General features: G+C 45.6%; 1 protein-coding gene across 1 annotated transcript in view; it reads left to right on the top strand.

Annotated features, from left to right (window-relative positions):
- KIF26B (kinesin family member 26B) overlaps positions 1-21951 on the top strand; it is a 386602-nt gene that overhangs the window by 142873 nt on the left and 221778 nt on the right. The window contains exon 3 of the mRNA XM_069484638.1: positions 12749-13282. Within this exon, the coding sequence (XP_069340739.1) occupies positions 12749-13282 (534 nt within the window). The remainder of the gene's footprint in view (positions 1-12748; positions 13283-21951) is intronic.

Below are 21951 nucleotides of genomic sequence, written 5' to 3'. Positions count from 1 at the left end.
CTTAAAGGGGTCAGCTTCTGTCGTCAGGGGCTTGGTAGGGGTGGCACACGCTAAGGAGGAGGCCAAAGCGTGACACATGCCCATGGTCGGGTCCAGAAATCCTTGCCTGCCCTGCAGTAATTCCTGATCAGGATTCAAGAGGTGGAAGTCTGAAACGGGAGTGGCTAGCTGATCCTCCGACTTTGCGGGGATGTAACAGTTGGTGGCAACTGGCTTCTCAGGGGTGACGCTTACTGACTGGAGCTGAGGGACGGGTGTGGTCAAGCCCTGGAGAAAGGCTTCTTGACCCTGCACCCCCATCCCTCCCTCCTGCTGTATTTAAAGCTGTTTCAGTGATGCTTTGCTCATCTCAGTGAATCTTCAGTTCAGGCGTTTCCACTAAAGATCCTTCTAGAAGAAAGAAGGGTGAGACGTATGGCCGAGTACCCCACGATTAACCCGTCCCTCCCTGAATAAGCAAACGGGGTGTCTGAGGATGCATAGGTAAATTCTGGACTCCTAGGTAGGCCTTGGAGTTGTGCGTATAGGCGCCCTGTGTCGGATGTTGCCGAGATATTCTATCCTCTTCTCAAGGATGCAGGTCACTTCTGATGTATCACGAGTGAAAAACATACATAGCTCAGGTCTTCATCCTCTAAGGGTCACTTAGACCCTCATGGCTTGGGACGCTTAGGGCCAAAGCCTTTGTGACTTCCCTCACCAAACTGATGCCAGCACAGAGCCTGGCATGTGGTCTGAGCTACATACATGTGGTTTTTTTCAGGAACAAAGAGACCTTTGGTCTTCTCCATAATTGCACCAAATTACATCTTCAGGATGACTTTGTCCTACTGTGGCATTGATTTTCCTTCTCCAAGAGGAAAACTGCTAAGTTGCCATGATGTGAACTCTGGCCAGAGACTTGCAGTGACTTCATAGTAAAAAGCAGCCTCAGCTGTCCCCTCGCACACCCAGGCCAAGAGGCAGAGGTGGAAACGACAAGCCCATAAGCAGCCTCATGAGTCGTGACCCAGATCCACGGTTTCACGTGGCTGCGACCTTGGGGCCCACGTCAGCCTTTCCCACCACACTCTTGTAAACAGCTGGTGGCACTGTCAGCAGCGCCTCTGTCACCAGGAAGGGCAACAGCCTGTGGAGCCAGATAGGGGGAGGTTGGAGGCCGGGGCGGGCAGTCCAGGATCTGACCCCACCGGCATATGGGGTTTGAACAGTCAGGGGGCTGCGCCCACCCATGCGTGCCATACACACCCCCACACCCCACCCCATTGTCAGCTGCAATGGGAGAGCAAATGGTAAGAGAATGTGCTTCTAGGGTTTAGCATCTCCAGACTTAAGGGAAACTGAGGTAGCGGAGAGCCAGGATTAGCTTCTGGATTTAGAACACTCATCTCATTGTCCTGCAGAGATTCCTGCCTCATGAGGGGCGAGCAGGGTGAGAAGGACTCAGCTGCAGGGACTGGGACCAGAGTTTCAGCCTCGGCACAGCTGACATTTGGGGCAGGATAATTCTTTGTGAGGGCAGCGGGGATTTGTTCTGTGCACCGCCAGATATTTAGCAGCATCCTTGACCTCACGCACTAGATTTCTGTAGCCTCCTCCCAGCTGTGACAAACAAAAATGTCTCCAGATAGTTCCAGATGTGCCCTGGGGGTCAAAATCACCAGTGGCTGCAAACTACTGGAGTAGGGAGGGAATCTGGCGAAAAGACATTTGCATCATACCTTTAGTCTCTGGGCTGTGTCTCAAGAACCATTTATCATTATTGCCTGTCAAAAGCAGCAGCCTCAGTGCCGAGGTTTTCAGAGGTTGCAATTTGTTGGGTGGAGTGGAGAGCTCCTCGAGAAATCATAGCTCCTCTCTGAAGGCCGTGGCTAGGGTTAGGTTAGGTACTTGAAAGGGAAAGGCAGATGTCCCCGCCTATGTTTTTTTGAGATAGAGTCTTGCTCTGTCACCCCAGCTAGAGTGCAGTGGTGTCATCATAGCTCACTGCAACCTCAAACTCCTGGGCTCAAGCGATCCTCCTGCCTCAGCCTCCCAAGTAGCTGGGATTACAGGCATGTGCCACCATGCCCGGCTAATTTTTCTATTTTTTTGTAGAGACGGGGTCTCACTATGTTGCACAGGCTGGTCTCAACTCCTGACCTCAAGTGATCCTCCTGCCTTGGCCTCCCAAAGTGCTAGGATTACAGGCATGAGCCACCGTTCCCCATCCCTTTTTACTTCTTCAAGCAATCCTTCTGCCTCAGTCTTCCAAGTAGCTGGGACTATAGGAGTGTGTCAGCATGCCTGGTAAATTTTTATTTTTTGTAGAGAAGAGGGTGTTGCTATGGTGCTCAGGCTGGTCTCAAACTCCTGGCCTCCAGTGATCCTCCTGCCCCAGCCTCCCAAAGTGCTGGGATTAGAGGCATGAGCCACTGCACCTGGCCCTTCCTCTCCCTTTCTCATCTTGGTCTCCCATCCTTCCTTGGGGACAGTGCACCACAGAATCAACTGGGGGTGCTTGTTAACATGCACGTTCCAGAGCCCCAGTCCCCAGAGACTCCGATACTGAGGATCTGAGAGAGGGCCTGGGTCTCGGCCTTGTTACGAGCTTCCCAGGTGATTCTCCTGAAGAGGTTCATGGTGAGGCCACCCCTTGAGAAACAAGGCCCTGCAGGGATTTTAGAATAATCAAGCTCTGGACACTAAAACCTAACAGAAACAAACAAAAAAAGACAACTTCACTACGAAGCAAAAAGTGACAAAAATCCACAAGAAAGATGAAGCCGACAGATGTAGGAACCCCTCTCACTGAAAATTGATTCGTTGATTCATGCAACAAATTCTTTCCGAGCGCCTGCTATACGTCAGGTGTTGTTCTAGGCATTAAGGATTTAGCAGTGAACAAAATGGGCAAAAGTCCATGCTCTCGGCCAGTTTGTATTTTGCAGGGGGCCGGGAAGGGGCGGTGGACAGACAACGAACGGGAATCTAGTGTGTCAGAAGGTGACAATGCAGTGGACAGAAATAAAGCAGAGGAGGGGGTTAGTGAGTGCTGGGGCTTGTTGGCAGGTCTGATTAGGTGGTCTGGGAAGGCTCGTTTAAAAGGTGTTATTTGAACACCTTGAAGGTGATGAGCGACAGCCAAGCAGGTATCTGTAGGTGAAAGGTTTCTGTGCAGGAGGAACAGAAAGTGCAGAGCCACCCAGCTGGGAGTGCCCGTTCCTGGTGTGTTGGAGGGAACAGCACGAAGGCTCTGGTGGCTGGTGCACAGTAGGTCAGGAAGCAGGTTGTAGGAGCTGGGATCAGAGAAGGACCAGGAGGCCGGATCCTGCAGGGCCCAGCGCAAGGACATTGACTTTGACTCCGAGGGAACTGGGGTAGGGGCCAGGGGAGGATGTTAAGCCGAGGAATGCCAAGATCAGATGTAACATTTAAAAGGATCACCCTGGCTACTGTCTTGAGAGTAGACTCCAAGGGGGGCAAGAGTAGAAATTATCGTTGCTATTAAAATTACGGCATGGTTTCTGCCCCTTGGGAATTCACTGTGATTGTGGAGATAGGACATGCACAGCTCCAATAAGGAAGTGTCTGCTAAGTGCCGTGAATGAGTCAGGGCAGAGAGGGGCTACGGAAATCCAGTGGGGGGAGACACGAGGAGATATGAGAGGCGGCTGGTCAGATGGCTTGAAGAACATTATGGAAGGTCTGACACACTGGGCCACCAGAGTTAGGTCACAGGGGAACTGTGGAAGAGTATAAATTTGTTGCAGGACATCGTCAAAACAGGGCTGATGTGCTAAAATTTCCATCTTTTAAAGACAACAGCAACAACACCAAATTTTTGCTATTTTATCTTTCTGTAGTAAGTCCCAGAAAACACAGCCAAGTACATTCATGCGGTATTTCATGCCTATAAAATCAATTCAAGGAAAACGAAACTGTTATGCAATTTCATAATTAGATAATTAACAGAATCCTTAATAGCCTTATACTAATACAACTACTTACAGATTGAAAATAATTCCCTTGGCCACCTGTTGGTACACTAAAGCCTACCCATAAAAAATGCGTCTAGTTTAGATAGACTTTAATAATTTAAAGATAACATTTTAGTGTGTCATGTTAGAATCTTGATTGGTACTGCTATATTTAAAGCCCAGCACTTTATTTTTGTGTTATGTAGAACATGAAGTTTAAAGGTAAGAGAAACATTTGAAGTAGGAGTCTACTCTGCCGTAGTCTTAAGCTCTTAATCTATTTGTGAGTGGATCCAGTTTCCCCAGGGCCAGGGGATAAAGTGGAGAACAGGATTTTCAGGTTTGAAGATAGTTATGCTAATGTGAAATCATCTTTCTCCTGGGCACAGGTTGGCAGCTCCCAGGAAACACTGACCAGTTGATGGCTCTGTAGTTCCAATTGTGATTCCAAAAAGCAAAGCCCCTTTAGAGCATTACCTACCCTTCAGGGAGCAATAAGGAATATTCTTCAGTTGGCCTATTATGGAGAGAAGAATCATACCCTCAGTTCCATGGAAATGAACGACTCTTGGATTATTTTATCTCTTAAAATAGAGAAGGTTGCTGGGAGCCATTCGGTCCATGCTCAGAGGTACCAGCTCTGGAATCCAGAGACCTGTTCTTATGTGGATGTCTGTTAAGAAGACTTGGACCTGCCTGGATGTAGGAGGCGAATAACTAAAGGTCCTATGTTCCCTTCCTTACCGTTCTCTCCCCTCTTAATTCCAAAAATTCTCCTGGATAAAAGCAATCTCTAAGGTCATCATTGCCATCCTCCTCCTCCTCCTCCTCATCACCACTACCATCATGTGACATGCTAAATTTGTACAAGGTACTGTATTAGGTACTGAAAATTGTCACACTGATAATAATTACGACCATTTATTTATCATTTGCCAAGGACCAGAACTGTGTTAAACATGTTACACATTTTATCACATTTAATTCTTACTTAATCATCAATTCCCATTGATACCATTATTATTATTATTATCTATTATCAATTCCCATTTTTACATTTAAGAAGAATGATACTTGGATAGGTTTTTAAAAAACGGCTCTCAGTCACACAGCTACCGAGGCAGGACTCGAACCTCTCATGCTCTTAACCAAAAGTTTTCAAAAGAATCAACAGACGCTGTCCATACCGTCTAGTTGGAAAAGATGAGACCTAGATATAAAAAAAAAAAAAATTTTTGTGGTCTTCATGAGAGATACCTCGCCTACTCTTTTGAGTAATTCATAAACTGTTCTTAATCATATCAAGTTCTAATTAAAAATCTCCCTTTCCTTTTGAAGTAGAAAAGTCTTAGCGTCTGGAACATCTGTCACCCGTGAGAGCAAGCAGCCCTGTTAATTGCATTCCCACCAGGCTTTGGCCCTCCCGACCACAGTCATTCAACCAGAAGCTGCGCAGACCACCTTTAATAGGACCACGTCTCTCTGCAGTCATCCAGAGCAGTGTCGCCCAGGCTGGGCACTGTCATTATGTCCCAGGCTAATTTGGCTTCTTCTGTAGAACAACTTTGGTCTGACATTGAACATTTCTCCTTTGGCAGGTTTTTTTTTTTTTTTTTGGTCTCTGTGAGCTCATTGTCTCGCCTGCCTTTATGCCTTTTATATTCGTATTTTTCACCTGCTAGGATCCGTGTTCATGCACACACATCAGTGTGTGATTGTCATTACCGGGTGAAGTGCTGTTGGCTTACAGAGCAGACAGTTAACAAAGATGACAAACCTTGGGTTTAGATGCTGCCTGGTAGGCCAGAAGCAAGTTTCTACTGAAGTTTTATGCTAATGAAGCCGGAGTGTCAGCCACCCACCTGTGATATCAGAGCATGGCCTAATGGTTGTCACTGCTGCGGTTGTTATTTTGGCTATCTCAGGCCTCACCTGGAGCAAACCTAATTACAAGACACCCTGGGTCCTTTCAAGAATCATGCCCCTCTTCCTCCCTGTCACAGCTGCTAACTTTGGAGAACGAGCCACACTTGTGTCCTCTTTGCCAATCAGAGTGAACTATAGAGGGACTTTCTTCCCTGCACGCATTGTGTTAGAGAGAACGGCAGAACTCTTGAGGGTGGTAATTCTTCCCCACAAAGAGCAATGGGACGCCATTACTTTGGCAAACAGTGGATGTGTTCCCTGGCTTCCCTGGGAGATAGTCACACGCCTTGTTTGTTCATGGAACTCCGTGAACAACAGGAGTCAGGGATACTGATGTTTAGCTATCGGTAAATTCCCCGCTGCGTAGATTGAACATGGTAACTGGGTGAGTAAAGAGTCTCCCTGTGAGAACGACTCCAGGTGACAACGACCCTCTGTGTCCTCTCGATCCTCCTCCATCAAACACTGGTGGAAAATGAGATGTCCTAATGCACAGAATCTTCCCGAGGAAGAAGTCACCAACATTCGCTAACTGGCATTTTGGGAGTATCCTTAGATTTCACATGTTGAAACTCTCCTCTCTGACAATGGCTAATTAAGATTTGGCCAAATTATCTTTATTTTTCTTTTCTGAGATTACTGGGGGGGGGGGGGAACTCTTAGAGAGACATTTGAGCCCAGAGAGTTGATTGTTTACGAATGAGAGGATTGGTATTCTTGGTTCAGATCCACCTAAGGTTTGCTATCTATTGTTTTGCAAACTTTCAATTTTGCAGTTTCCATTTAAAACAGAAAGTCTTTACTATTGACACCTGCGTTTGGGGATAGACTTGCTATGATGAACATTGAGGTTCTTGAGGAAGAAAGAACACAGGGGGAATGCGACCCGGGCCGCAGGGGCGGGAAGCAAACCCAAGCGGTGGAAGGGTTATAAAGAGCATGAAGGTAAATTCCGTTGATCTCCTGGGAAGCCGACCCAGTGGGGAACAAAACATTTCGTTCTCAGGGCTCTCTCCTCCAACTTGTGGGGCAGCATTTATGGAGGAAGAAAATTTAGGAACAAAGTGGGAAGAAACTGTCTTTGAAGAACAGCTTAAATCCTCTTGAGCGTGTCACTGGAGGCCTCTAGAATAATAAACCAGAAGCAAACATCAACAAGAATTTGCACAACACATGCCGGAGGCTGACTCCAGCTGTTGCCTTCGTCAAAGACCCGGAGGCTTTGGAGGAACAGGCTCAACGTACTCTTTTGGCTAAAAGAACGTGGAAAATGAGCCTGTCCTCAAAAGTGGCATTAGCATTTATTGCTGGGCAACACAGCCCTGGGAGGCTGAAATGGAACAGAAAGAAGGAGGGGCACTCGTGAATGGCTGCGTTTCCTGGGCAGTAGTTCTTGTTTTCTTGCCTGAATTTGCAGACTCTGCAGCCCTCATTGCCCGTCCCACCTCATGCACGGAAAGCCGGCTGCCAGCGCTTGGACAATGAGCCTGCCCCCTGCCTGCTGGGTGTCTGACCTGGCTGGACCCAGTGTGCAACACTGGTCTGGAATTTTCCTTTAGGCAGGGTTCTCTTGTCTTCTTGTCGATGAGCTGGGCTGATGTTTAAAAAAATTTTTTAAATAAAATCCTTTCTATGTAAACATTACTTGCTTGGGAATTTAAGAAAAAGATCAGTGGATTTTGTACTGAGGGTAGAGAATCTATTCTAGTAGTTAAAGGAATAATGAGTGAAAGAAGAATCACCAGACTATGGCTGACTCACATGAAGCTCTTTAACCAGGTAGAACAAACAGGGTTGGAAAACTGTATCAGCCTTAGATTGGAAAGTTTCTTTCATGACGATTATATAATAGGTGACTAACTCGTTTAGGCAAAATAAATGAATAACGGATACAAACTGACTTTATTATCTGGCTGTTCGGGCCTTGGTTGAATTCCTTTCATTCCTTCATTCCAAATATTTATTGAGTCCTTACCATGGAGTCGGTGTGACACTAGGGACCAGAAAATGGAAAGAAAGAATATTTTCCCGTAAGGAGCTGGGAGTCTACTGGAGAAATAGTTCTACAGATAAGAACTCCAGACAGCAGGATAACCCTTAGAACGGAGGTATAGGAAAGCAGAGTAATGACATGATCTGATTTGCATCTTAGTAAGCTCATTTTCGTGGGGGTGAGGTCAAACAGAGCCGGGAGACTGCGGTGATGGGAGAGATGCTAAAAGCATTGACTTGGCAGTGGGCACGGAGAGGAGGGACCTTCGGGAGCTCTTGGGAAGTACTGTGAGTGGATATGAGTGAAAAGGAGGACACAAGGAAGGTTCTAGGCTTCTAGCCTGGGCCCCTGGGTGGATAATGACACTTAGCTAGTGACTATTGGAATAAGAGAAGGTTTAGGGGCAGAGAAAACTAATTTTGAATTGTCATGTTGAAGGGTGTTTATCTGGGTGATGTTGTCCAGGGGGCCTGTCGGGATCAGGTGTGGAATTTAGCAGACAGGTCCAGCCCGGCTGCAGGTAGAGAGTCCCACATCTCCGGGACATGGCTGGCTGCTGAAGCCGTGGGCCTGTACACAATCACCTGGAGAATGAATGCCAGTGAGAAGAAAGGAGGATTCAGTTATAAGCTGTTGGATAAGTCTGCCAGAAGATGAGCCAACCTGAGAGTCACTAGGTTATGGGACACCCCTAGGGGATGTAGCAGGAGACCTCATTTTCCCAAAATACCCCCAGAGAAGAAACAGAAGAGTGGTAAAGGGATCAGAAACCCATCTTACGGAGTTTTCTTTGCTCTTTTGGAGCGATCATTCTTTGGGCAGATTGAGGCGTCTGAACATGAACTTCATTTATCCCTAACCTTCGCTCCGAGGAACCTTGCCAGTTTCCTAAGTGTCTTCTTGAATTCCTCTTCCTGGGGGAGGTGGGGCAAAAGTGATTTTGTATATTTTTCTGAAAGATGAGAGTGCTTTGAGTGTAGAACCCCTAAATTTAAAAATATAGGATGAAGATGTTGTCCAAATGCCAACAGCCCATTTTTACATGTGCTGAAATAAAAAATTGGGGTTTAAAAATAGAGGCTCTCACGCCTGTAATCCTAGCATTCTGGGAGGCTGAGGCAGGAGGATTGCTGAAGGTCAGGAGCTTGAGAACAGCCTGAGTAACAGTGAGAGACCCTTTGCTACCAAAATTAGAAAAAATTAGCCGGGTGTGGTGACATGTGCCTGTAGTCCCAGCTACTCAGGAGGCTGAGGCAGGAGGATGGCTTGAGGCCAGGAGTTGGAGGTTGGGGTGAGCTGTGATGACACCACTGCACTCTACCCAGGGCAACAGAATGAGACTCTATCTCAAAAAAATAAAATAAACAAAAATAGAGGCTTAGCCTGTGGGTGGGTTCATCACTGTTCCCATTAGACTATTTCGTGAGGTCTCAGATGAGTCAGAACCAGACAGTGCGGATGTCTTTGCACCCGTGAGCTAGGTAGCATGCCACACTGGATGCTCAATGCATTCCTCCTCTGGGACCAGGTTGCTTTTGGTGCCAGCTGATGCTGAGGGTGCTTCCCTAGTCTGTCTCTTGGGGCTCCTGCAGCTCTCTTTGTGCCCATGTCAGCAAAGCACAGTATATGGGAGCCATCCCTAGCTCTGAGGACTTGTTTTCTCTTTTCTTCCCATTGATTACTACTCTCCCTGGAAGCAGTATCCTCTTTATTTCAGTACTTCCAGAAAGCTCTATCTGCTGGCCATTCCTCTTTGAAGTTTGGAGTTGCACTAAAATATTTATCACGTGTGGACAAGCATTTGGAAGGGATTTTGGTTTCCGTAAGATGTGTCTCTTGACGTACTGAGGCCTTTTGATGGTAGGAACTAACGTAGGGTTTCAGATCAAAGGTTGCTTAATGTAAGGAGCACCTCTGCTATCAGCCAGCGGTCGCACACTCTTTACGGACCCAGTCTCAGCTGTCCTCGGGATGAGATGGTAATGGGTCGTTGGCTCCTTCTCGGCTGTCTGTGACAGTGACACTGGGAGGGGGCTCAACTCTGCACTCACGGATGGTTTTCTTGGCACTTGCGGGGCTGGATTTGGTTGGTGCAGGTGTGAGTGGAGGAGAGCGGTGGGGAGCAGGGGTTCACGCTTACATCTTATCAACCGTGGGCAGCGCTGAGCTCCTGTGTCTGAGTATGTAGGGATTGCTCCTGTGAGTCCCTACAGACTGGACTAGGGACGTCAGGAAGGGATGTGCCAGTTGGTGGTCCCCAAACCAAGAAGAGCCCCTGGACTGTGAACTCACAGAGGACAGGAATTGTTCCCAGGTATTGTATCCTCAGGTCCCTGGCGTGGGGCAACGCCTGGCATGTTGGAAGCCAGCATAGAATACCTATTTGCTACATGTCGAAAGCTGAGCAACAAATGGCAATAGCTGAATAAAGAAGGTTCTGCTTCCAGGGACAGAAGTAAAAACAAGGAAGAGAGGAGAACAGGAGTCCTCGGAACCAGGGGTGACTAATGCAGTTTCTGTAGAGTGGATGTGTCTCTGTCAGAGTCAAAGCCAGAGTCTAAGGGACATAAACCGTGATGTGTGGATGCACCTGCTCTCAGAGCTGCCTCCTTACTGTGGCATTTCTTCCATGGGATTGGGGTACCAAAAACATTCTAAATAAGCAATTAATCTGAGGCTTCTTGAAACCAAATAGTTCTATAACTTGCAAGTATAAGCCATTGGTTGCAGATTGCATTTAATCCCAGTCTCCTGATTGCCCACATTTTCTTCCATTACGCAGTAGAATGTGGGAATAAATAAGCGAATTATGGAACAACTAAAGGATAAGGTACCATGTGGTCATCAAAAAATACATTTAGAATGATGTTTATTGATAAGGGGAAAATGTTCATTTTGTAATGTTATGTGAAAAAGCAAGAAACTATATCTTGGCACATACGGGGCCCAAATAAATTCCCTTTGAATACATGAACATTTCCTAGGTGAATGGGGTGACCGCCATATATGTCTGTGCGAAAACTCCAAGTCTATTGATGGTTGTGGCTCTCTTGGCTCTTGAAGTGAAAGATCGTGGACTGGTCACGACGTCTGGGCACAGTCCAAACCTGCATCCCTTCTGGAGCTGTTTCTCTGTTTGTAAACTGAGGCGATAATCTGTTCTAGAATAGTCCTTAAGGGGCCCTTTCGGGTCCCAGTGCTCTGCGTTGTGATCAGAGACTCTCTGGACACAGCAGCTGTCGGGAGACGGCGGCCACAAGGCGGGGCCCATATGGTTCACATCACTTGGGCAGCCAAGACCTGATCAGCCTTGACCTCCTGTTGTTTCCCATCGTTTCATCCGACTGTCTTGAGTTTCTCCCTCCTGAGCCACTCCTTGCTGCTGCTGTGTAAAGAGGCCTCTTGATTTATTAATCAATTAATCAGCGCATGCCGAGGAGCTGTTCGGGGTAGTTAAACAGGGAAAACAAAATGCTGGAGCCCGTAATCAAGATGGATCGTAATTAAGAGCGGCCCCCCCTGCCGCCGAGCTTCCTGCCCACCCCGGCTGCCCCGCACCTCACCCTCGCCCACAGCTCCCCGGACCCCTGACCCTGTTCAGCTCTGGCGGGGCCGCCCCGTGAAAGCTGACAGCAAATCTCAGAAGGGCGGGTTTCCTCTCCCATGCCCTAGAGGTAAAGAAGCCTTGGGATGAGCCCCATTCATTATGTGCAGCAACTGTTGGCCCTCCAAAATCCAGCCAGGCCCCCCAGATGACACGGTGGCTCTGTCCCTGCATGCACAGACTGTACCTCCCTGTCCCAGTTCCCCGCAAACAGTCATGGAGCTGGAAGGACCTTACAGCAAGGACACGCCATGTCCTTGGAGTAACAGATGAGGGGTTCAGTGAGGTTAAGTAAGTTGCCGAAGATCACACAGAACTGCAAGTTACAAGGATTGGAACCAGAAAATATTTTGACACTCAATTAACACTCCCAGTGCTTGTTTCTCCGGGTCATCCTGCTTTCCTGTGACAACGGAAGCCAAGTAAATGAAAGACATCATCCTCATTAAATTTTCTGATCTTTTCAAAAGATAGGGGCCTCTAAAGATTTTTTACAATAGTAGTTTTAGATGAGGTTTGTGTGAAAAAGCATCTTGGACTGTTGGTCAGGGAGATGTTTTTGTTTTCATGTTTTAGGGTCTCAGATACACGGATACAGACATGGTCAGCTTACCTTGGGGCAAATGGTCAACATGACTTCACCTGCAGAAGGTTCTGGGCTGCTGGAGCAGGCTGGATCTCTGATCCAGAATCTGTTTTGTTGGTTTTCTTCCAGTGGCACTTAGCACACAGTGCCAATGAGGCTGAGATTTTTCTCAGAATAGAATCTCTGTCCCAGGTCACAGGTAGCACCTCCATCTGTTACCAACTTTCTGTGGGTAACTGGGGCCAGGGGGCCCCAAGGCATGGGTCCAGAGTGATCGTACTCACCAACCCCATCATGCCTGGCAAACATTTATGTCTCTGATTGAACACCTTGGGGGGGGTCCAGGTATGGGTATAATTCTTTAGTGGACACAGGAACCAGAAGGTTCTCATTTGACTGGCCTGGTGAGGAGGATACTTAGGAACCTTTCTTTTTTTTAATCTTCTTTAAAGTTTTCACTACAAAATTCTTAGGCATCTGTCAAAACATGTTTGTCAGCCATAGAAGCTCTTCTGCCAGCCTGGCTTCTCGTGTCTGTTGGATGCCAATCAAACAATCCAGTTCCTTGCATGTGTCTAGGGCTTAACTCATAAACCAGATATCTGAAATGCACTTATCAGCCTTGAGTTACAGGCTCTCTCTCTCTCTCTCTTTTTTCCTTCTGCTTCTGTGTTCTGCAGGACCCTGCTTTCTCGGCCGTGATTCATGACAAACTCCAGGTCCCCAACACCATCCGGAAGGCGTGGAATGACCGGAACAACCGCTGTGACATCTGTGCCACGCACCTGAACCAGCTGAAGCAGGAGGCCATCCAGATGGTGCTGGCCTTGGAGCAGGCAGCCGGCAGCGAGCACTACGATGCCTCACCGGGCTCACCCCCGCCGCTCTCCAGCATCCCCGCCCTGGTGGGGTCCCGGCACGTGGGTGGGCTCCAGCAGCCCCGGGATTGGGCCTTCGTGCCCGCCGCCTATGCCAGCTCCAACTACACAGGCTTCGTCAGCAAGCACAGCAGCAAACCTAACAGCCTTGGGGTCAGCAATGGGGTGGAAAAGAAGAGCGGGTCCCCAACCCACCAGGCCAAGGTCAGCCTCCAGATGGCCACCAGTCCCAGCAACGGGAACATCCTCAATTCGGTGGCCATCCAGGCTCACCAATACCTGGATGGCACTTGGTCCCTATCGAGAACCAACGGGGTCACCCTGTACCCATACCAGGTACGTAGCCTCTGGGAGTTGGGAAGAGCATGGTTGGCTGTACTCAAAGCGGAGAGGTGGGCGGTACTTCCTTTCTCCACGTTCTCCTGGGAACTCCCCAGCTCAGAGCTTAATGTTTCCTTGTGGTCCCCACAGGGTTCCAATCCAGGTGTTCTACCCAGGCCCACCTACTTTGAGAGCGTGCCTACTGCATCCCCCCAACCTTCTATACCCGCCCTCTCTCTGCTCATTCAGTATTCCCGTTCTGAGGGACCCTGTGGGCCCAGGCAATGTCAAGGGCGTCCCACCCAGCAGGTTTGCTGCATGGTGCAGCAAGGTAGAGTGTAGGGCCGGGAGGTAACTGGGCTGGAGTCCAACCCTGACTTGTGCACTTACTGGCACTTTGACCCTGCACAAAGGGTTCGCCCTCTCTCAGGCTCACTTACAAATGGGTGTAAGTAGTGAAGTTAACTAAGGTGTAATGTACGCAAGACATGCAGCCCAGTCTCTGCCAGAGAGCAGGGGATTGTTGATACGCCTGTTAACAGAGATTTTAGAAATTAAGGCAGATGGGTGAGAGATTTTTGAACCAAAGAATATTGTGAGTCCCTAAAATCATGGTGCTGGACACTGCTAAGGATAAAATACACAAGGGACCAATGATCTAGGTTAGCGCTCTGCTTGCATTGTCTACACCTTCGAAAAGAGGTGTAGACTCCCCTCCTAACCTCTCCTACCTCGACGGACCTTCACCCTTTTCTGTTTGCAACTCACCTTAAATACTGTTGGGATTGGGTTGCCAATGGTGTGTTTTCCTTTTCTGTTTTTTTAAAATGAGCACACACCCCCAAGTTTACCTATAGAAATAAGGGAGCAGTTCTTAAATCTGCCGAGGAATCTAAAAAAATTGTCTTAATTTTTCCTAGGTGAGTTTTCTGGTGAGTGAGGGTTGGGTTTGTAACGTTACGTGTTTCCTGTGTCCCCTGCGTCAGTTGCGTGGCAAGCGGCAGAGAGCACTGCCTGTCACTGGAGTGGACAGGTGGCTGTGGTCACGGGTGTATCAGTCAGGGATGATAAGTGATGTAACAAATGATCCTAAAGATCTGAGGTTAGTTTTCATCTGTGTCCCTGTCCATGTGAGTGTTTGGTGGGTGGCCTTCTGCTGTGATGTAGGGACTTGGGCTTCTTCCCTCAAATGTGTCATTGTCTTCCGGGGGCCTCCAGAGTCCTCCACCGGATCTGTAACCGGCCAGGAAATGAGGGAAGAGAGCATGGAGGATGTCACAGGGGGGTTTTGGGGCCCAGCCTGGCCGTGAAGGGAGGTACATGGCTTCCATCCATGTTCCAATGGCAAGAATCAGTCTCCTGGCCCACCTTCCCACAGGGGAAGCTGAGACAGCCAATCTGCCCAGGTGCCCAGGAGAAAAAGGAACAAGGCGAGTGAACACACAGCATAGTTTTGTTACATGGAGCAAAGGTACAGGGACACAGCAAGCAAGTTAAACATGGCTGATAAAATTCCTGGTGACTTTTCTAGACTTTTCCCTTTTGAGAGGGAATGTAGCTTTTATCTCTTGATATCTTGAAAGAAAGTGGGAAGCACTGATCATTATCGTAAGATGTTAGCATTCTTGGACTGCCAAACTTTTCATTTATGAGCGCTTTGTCATTTACAAAATAAAGTTCACACATCGTTTTATCTAACCCCACAAAACAGGCCTGTGAGGTAGGAGGGGGAAATGTTAGATCTTTCTTTTACAGATGGGGGAATATGATGCTTAGAGAAGTTGAATGACCCGTGGCCACCACACAGCCAGTGACAGACGGAACCAGCACCAGCTCTCCCCCCGCCAGGGGAATGGGGTTCCTACCACGGCTGCGTCCACCTTCTCCAGCTCACCCTGCAGCGGTCTCTTGTTAGCATCTTTTGCAGATATGGCTCTTTTTCAGACCTGACACACCAAAGACAAGGACTCCTATTTTGACCTGCAGGGGCCTTGCTGCTACTTGACTTGTGGATGGAATTTTCTGGGTCTCACATATAAATATAGTAAGGAACCAGTGGCATCTTGGAGGAGGCTTCATAGTCTAATCTGCATAGTCTAATCTTGAAAAGAACCATCTAGGGCAGGAACAGATAGGATTTCTTTTCATTGGGGAATCATATACTTTTTTTTTTGTTTGCAATTTTAAAATATGCTATTTTGAAAATTATAAAAAGTAATACCTGTTTATTATAGAATAAAATTTAAAATATATGAAAAAGTTGAAATAAGACTTTGAAAGTGAACCTCACCCAGAAATAAACTATGTAACACTTAGGTGTATTTCCTCCTAGTATTTTATGTGCTCACAATTTGTAAAATTGTGACCACATTCAATTCTGTGACCTGCTTTTCACTTAATATACTGGGTCATTTTCCTGTGCCATTATACATTTTTCTAAAATATGATCTTCAGTGGTAGCATAATATCCCATTATATGCATATTACTCGCTCTATAAATATGTCCTAATTTATATAACCAAGTATCAGTTGTTGGAGTCTAGATTTTTGCTGCTATAAATAAAGTGCTCAGGTGAACATCCTTTTACCCAGGTCAGATTTTCAGCACATCCCCGGGTTGTGCGAGCCGCATGCTCACGTTACATAGACAACTCACATTTCACCTTGCACGGCCCCAGAGCACTGGGAACACGCATCGGGGGCTCGTTAGAAGACTCAGCCGCTGCACCAGCGCTGATGAACGAGGACAGAAGAACGTGGAACTGGGGCTTTTATATAAAATATCCAAAGTGTAGTGAAGGTTTGTGTGGGAGGAGGAAATGCTGAAGATGCTGCTTAAAAGGAAGATGAGGGATTATTGATGCATTTCTTTTATTCAGATGGTAATTCTGTTTCCCCACTTCCTCCCCTACCTCAGATGAAAGAGAATGTCCTGTACAAGAATAAGTATTTACTCAGCTCTAGCCACGTGCCAGGCACTGTGCTAGGTGTTGGGTGGGGCTGCTGGCTTGGGCTGGAAACCCGGGTTTCTGTCCTGAGGTCCTTACAGTGGGGTAGGGGGCAGGCGAGGCCGCGGGTGAGTGCAAAGGTGGAGAGGTGCCCGGTTGGCTGCTTTGTGAGCATGCAGGGCTCGTAATCCAGCCCGTGGGGCAGGGTTGATGTGGCCGAAAGCCAGATATAAAGATGATTCATGCAAGCCACCCATTTGAAATTGTCCTGGGTACATTGTGTTGCTTCTTTCCAACTCTAGCTAGAACGGACCAATTCGTGCATTTCCCCTGAGCAATAATGAAACGGACCAGAGGAAATCTCTCCGGGATAAAGAGATTTGGTGCCTGGCTATGAATCCGTGTCCCCTATGCTGTGACTGTCATCCTGATGCCCTCGGGTGGGGGATCTGGGCCTGGCCAGACTGAGTGTCTCCTGTCGTGGACATCTCCCTGCAGTAAATATTCTGCAGTTCACAGTCTAGCCAGCGCGTCAGAGATGGCTGACTGCTCTGAAAGCTGACCTCATTTTTCCTGCTCACCCTACTCCCACTTCCCTCCCCGCAGAGCAGATGGCCTCTGGATTCGTGCCAAAGCTGTTCCCTGGGCAGAGAAGCATCTAGACTTTGTCACCACTAAGGGTCCTGGTCCACACCCACAGAACCTGAGCCTATAAAAATGAGGGAGAAGAAGAGGACATTTGTCCTTCTTCAGCTCAGATGCAGTGAGGACCAACAAGATAGGAACAGGCTTTGTAACAGCGAGCCTGGAGGAACCTTCGTGTGGGTAACAAAAAGGTCCCTCAAATCCCTCAGTTCCTCTTGCCCACACCACTGTGTAATGATCCTCAAAGGTTACAGTAAGAAGATTCTCGATTCTTTTTTGCTATATCTTTCATGTTTCTATAGTACCTCTAGAAAGAGCAAGAATCTATAAGCATCACAGATAAATATGAATCTATCCAGAAAGATAAGAAAAAGAGTAATTTAGGAGACACTGAGATTACATCAAAAATGTTGACCACATTGCAAAGGTAATTTGTCACTAACTACCTTAGCGAATTGATTTCCTAGACAATGAAACTTTCAAAGAAACTTTCTTTTATCAATTCATGGACATTTAGCACAATCTATACACACATGGGCATTTTGAAAAGGTAGAAGAACTTTATTTCATAGGATTTTGATATATTGAACTGGTCAAGAAAATTCAAGAAGATGTTAGATAAATAAATCCATAACAGATCGTGAATACAATGAAGGCAATCAATGTGCATTCCTTGAGTTACAGGAAAACATCTTTAATAAAAATTATCCTGGTTTCTGAGAAAACATCCATTGGAATCAATGTCAGAAATGTCGTGAGACTGAACTCTGGCTGCAGTCATTGTGGGATTGTCTCTCTGACATCTTTAGGAATAATTGTGCCTGTTAAGCACAGTCATTAGAGGACTTCACATCTTAAGACACGGGCACAAGAGAATTCGAAAGCAGCACCAACCTCGAAACATTGCAAGGTCGGCTGAACCGTAGGATCTATGCGGTGCCTAAAACTTGCTCCTCAGAGATCAGAAGCCTTGGGGGGACTTGATGCTGGCACCTTTCATGGAGGACTTCCACGTTCCCCTGCAGGAGGAAGGTGACACTTTGGGAGCCCCTCCAAGCGCTGTTGTGCTCAGAGGCGTTTTCTGCGGTGGGTTCATGGAAACCAGAGGCACGTGTTCTAGCACAGCTGATGTCCGGGGAGGGTGAGGTTTACACGTGCTTCTCCTGGCTGAACCGCTTTCCAAGAAGGTGCAGAGGTGGGTATTGGCGGCAGGCCAGCTTTCCAGGGCTCAGCCACTTGTCTCCCGAAATACGCAACATGCCCCTTCCTGGGCCAGCCCTGGCGTCAGTGGCTGCCCATGTGCTACTGCTTCTGGTTGGCCAGTGCAATAGCGTGAGATGCCACTATCAGACAAATTATGACGATGGAAGCATTTTTAACACCATGCGTTTTTGTTTTCTCCTGTTTGTAGACGGCCAAGGGGCATGAGATTATTTAGCTTTATGCTTTTTGACAAATCATGAATACAGGAAAAGGAATCCGTTTGGATATTCAGTCATGGCCAGCCTGTCTCAAGGCTATAATGCTCAGGATGAAATTCCAAAAGGATAGACCAGGGGCGGGGCAACTTTTCATGTTGGAAGGCAGCATTAATTTAGCTATAATCAAATAAGGCTGCATTCAAGAAATTTCAATTAGATAGACTTAAAAATGTACATTATTTTGTAAAAATCTAACTGCTATGTACTTAATAGTTTCAAAAAATGAAAACTATTTGTTAATTTTGAAGTTAACTCACCTTTTAATGACTGTGTTGTGTCTGCTTTTTGTTGGAAAGCATTTGAATATTTGGTTGCAGCATGGAGGTCCACAGTTCCAGGTGATCCTCTAGATGGGTGTCAGCCATGTGTGACCTTCAGGGCATCCTGACTTGGGTTAGGTAGGAGAATGTAGATTCGCAGCAGTAAGAGGTTGAAAAGCAACAAAGCATTTTTCAGGCATGTTGCCCAAGGCGTGGGTATTCTACTGCAGTTTTCCATATTTCAGGTCCATCTTTCTTAGCATCAAAAAATGACTTTAAAATGTCATCTACTAAGAGCTCAATCAATTCCATCTGTAGTTTTTTTGGTGCCTTGGTGATATCAACTAGGTGAGGCTGAAATGCTAATTTGAGGGTGATGTCATGATTCTCAAAGTCAGTGAAGCTTTCGTTGTATTCTCCAATTAATAGGTCTATAATAGCTGCATATTCTTCAAATGATTTGCATATATCATCCTGCTCATCAGTGACCTTTGCTAAGTGGGAAAAAGGTTCATCTAAAATTTCCTTTTGAAGAGGTGTTTGGAAAACAGGTAGCGTTTTTAGAAATGCTTGGTTTTTTTGCCACATATCATATAATAGACTTAGTTTTACCTTGTAAAGAAATATTCAAGCCGTTTTTGATTTGACGTGATATCACACAGAAATGCTGCATTCCTGTCGAAATCTTCTTTCAATAATTCACATTGCTGATTCTATTCTTCAAAAAATTTAACTATCTGTTCTCACAGAGATAAAATTATGGCCAACACCTGTCCCTGCAATAGTCAATGCACTTTAGAATGATATGGCAAATCCAAACTGAATACCTCGTGGTTCAACTTTAGCATGTTACAAAACTGACCGTGCCATGTTGCATTTGCATGCATGTAGTTAACAAAACTTACAACTTGTTGCAAAGTGTCACTTAAAATAGTAACTTTAGCACAGAGATTTTGCTAGTGTAAGATACAATGAAAAGAAATGAGAGCATCTGGATCTGTTAATACTTTTTTTATCTGTGCAATAAACCCTTCATGTTTTCCTGTCATGGAAAGTGCACCATCTATATGTACACTCACTAAATTTACCAAATTCAGTCCAAATTCACAACATTTATCTTGAAAGTTGTTGAAGGTATTTGTTCCCCGTGTTCTGTTCCTAAGAGTGCCCAGTGAGTCATTCTTCATAGCAAAGAAAATCTTCTGTTCTGACCCAAATGAAGTATAAAACCTGTTCTGAGTCAGTAGTATCAGTTGCTTCGTCCAAAGTGATTGAACATTATATATTTTCCTTTTGAAGTATTGCATGAAGTTGTTTTGTTACGTTGAAGCCTGATTCATGCTGTTGATCAGTTATGGTTCTCCTTGAAAGAGGCAGTTATTTGTCCTTTGAAGACGTTGTTGGGGTCTAAACATCCCATAACTTCAGCAATGCATTCTTTCACAATTTCTACATCACTGAATGGCTTCCCCTTTCCCTCCGAGTATTTAGCTACTTTATAAGTTGCTTCAGGGCATTATTTCCAGGTCTTATTGCTGTTTGAAAGAATTGTCTTTGCATCTTTTAATTTCTGCAGTGCAACTTTGTGCACCTCTCCTTCTAATTTAAAATATTTGTGGTCCTTATGAGTGTTATAATGCTGATGAGCATTGCATTTCTTTACACATTGACTGCCACGCTAGAAAAATTTTTTTTCCCCTGGGGGCACAGTGTTTTATTATGAAAACAGAATAAAAACTTTGAAAATGAAACGATCCTATCTAATTTAATGAAAAAAATTTTTTTGTTGTTTTTTGTACATGAGTTATATGCAACTTGAAAAATAGTTCCCTCAGCTCCCAAGATGAAGACACGTTATAAGTTACATATGCTTCACGAGGCCCAGGGCTCAAAACTAGAATCACAGGGGAGATTTCAAGAACTCCTAATGCCTAAGCCACACCAGACCAATTAAAGCATGAGTTAAATACAACTCACATGGCAGTGAATGTGTTAATGTTGATATTGCAGTATCACAAAGCAAGCAAATCATCTTATCTTTAGTAGAAACAAGATAATATTTTTTTATTTATTATTATTTTTTTATTTTTTATTTTTTTTTCAATTTAATTTTACAGAATCAAAGAGTCTAACAGTATATCTTGTTAGATACAGTATGTCCTCATAATGTATACATTATTTCTTGTACAATGATATGAAATAATATGGGAAATATTCATGATAAATTATTAAGTGAACAATGCAAGTTAAAAACAATAGTTTCATATTTTTTTCCCCACCCCCCCTTTCCCGAGTCAGCACCTTCAAGTGTTACCACTCCCCAAACAGTGCGCAATGCACTCATTGTGTAGGCATACCCCCATCCCCTCCCCCGCCCCCCACCTCAGTCTGATGTCCAATTGGTGTCGTTTCCAGATTTGTATTTAGGTGATGATCAGGGAAACCAATTTTCTGGTGAGTACATGTGATGCTTGTTTTTCCATTCTTGGGATACTTCACTTAATATAATGGGTTCCACCTCTCTCCAGGAGAACCATAGAGATGTCGTATCTTCATCATTCCTTATACCTGAGTAATATTCCATGGTATACATATACCACAGTTTACTAATCCAATCATGTATTGATGGGCATTTGGGTTGTTTCCACATCTTTGCTATTGTGAATTGTGCTGCTATAAACATTTGGGTACACGTGCCTTTGTTACAGAATGACCTTTTTTCCTTTGGGTATATGCCCAGTAATGGGATTGCTGGGTCAAATGGCAGGTCTACTTGAATCTGTTTAAGATACCTCCATAATGCTTTCCACAGGGGTTGCACTAGTTTGCAGTCCCACCAGCAGTGTATTAGTGTTCCTGTCTCTCCGCACCCACGCCAACATGTGTTGTTTTGGGTTTTTTTGATAAAGGCCATTCTCACTGGGGTTAAGTGATATCTCATTGTGGTTTTGATTTGCATTTCCCTGATGATTAGAGATGTTGAACACTTTTTCATATGTTTGTTAGCCATTTTTATATCTTCTTTTGAAAAATTTCTATTCATGTCCTTTGCCCACTTTTTGATAGGGTTGCTTGATTTTTTCTTGCTGATTTTCCTGAGTTCTAAATAGATTCTTGTTATCAGTCCTTTATCTGATGTGTAGTATGCAAAAATTTTTTCCCATTCTGTAGATGGTCTGTTTATTCTCTGGACTGAAACAAGATAATATTAAAATTACCAATCTTCATTTAAAAAAATCTATTTTCTTTCTTTAGAGTTTACTTGGTCGTCTTTGAAAATGATGGGCCATTAAGCTGACAGAATTAAAAAATACTGTCGAGCTGTGTAACTATTCACAAATTCCACTTCA

This window comes from Eulemur rufifrons, chromosome 11, assembly GCF_041146395.1.
Source record: "Eulemur rufifrons isolate Redbay chromosome 11, OSU_ERuf_1, whole genome shotgun sequence".
Taxonomy (NCBI): domain Eukaryota; kingdom Metazoa; phylum Chordata; class Mammalia; order Primates; family Lemuridae; genus Eulemur; species Eulemur rufifrons.
This window is presented reverse-complemented; position numbering and strand designations above follow the sequence as displayed.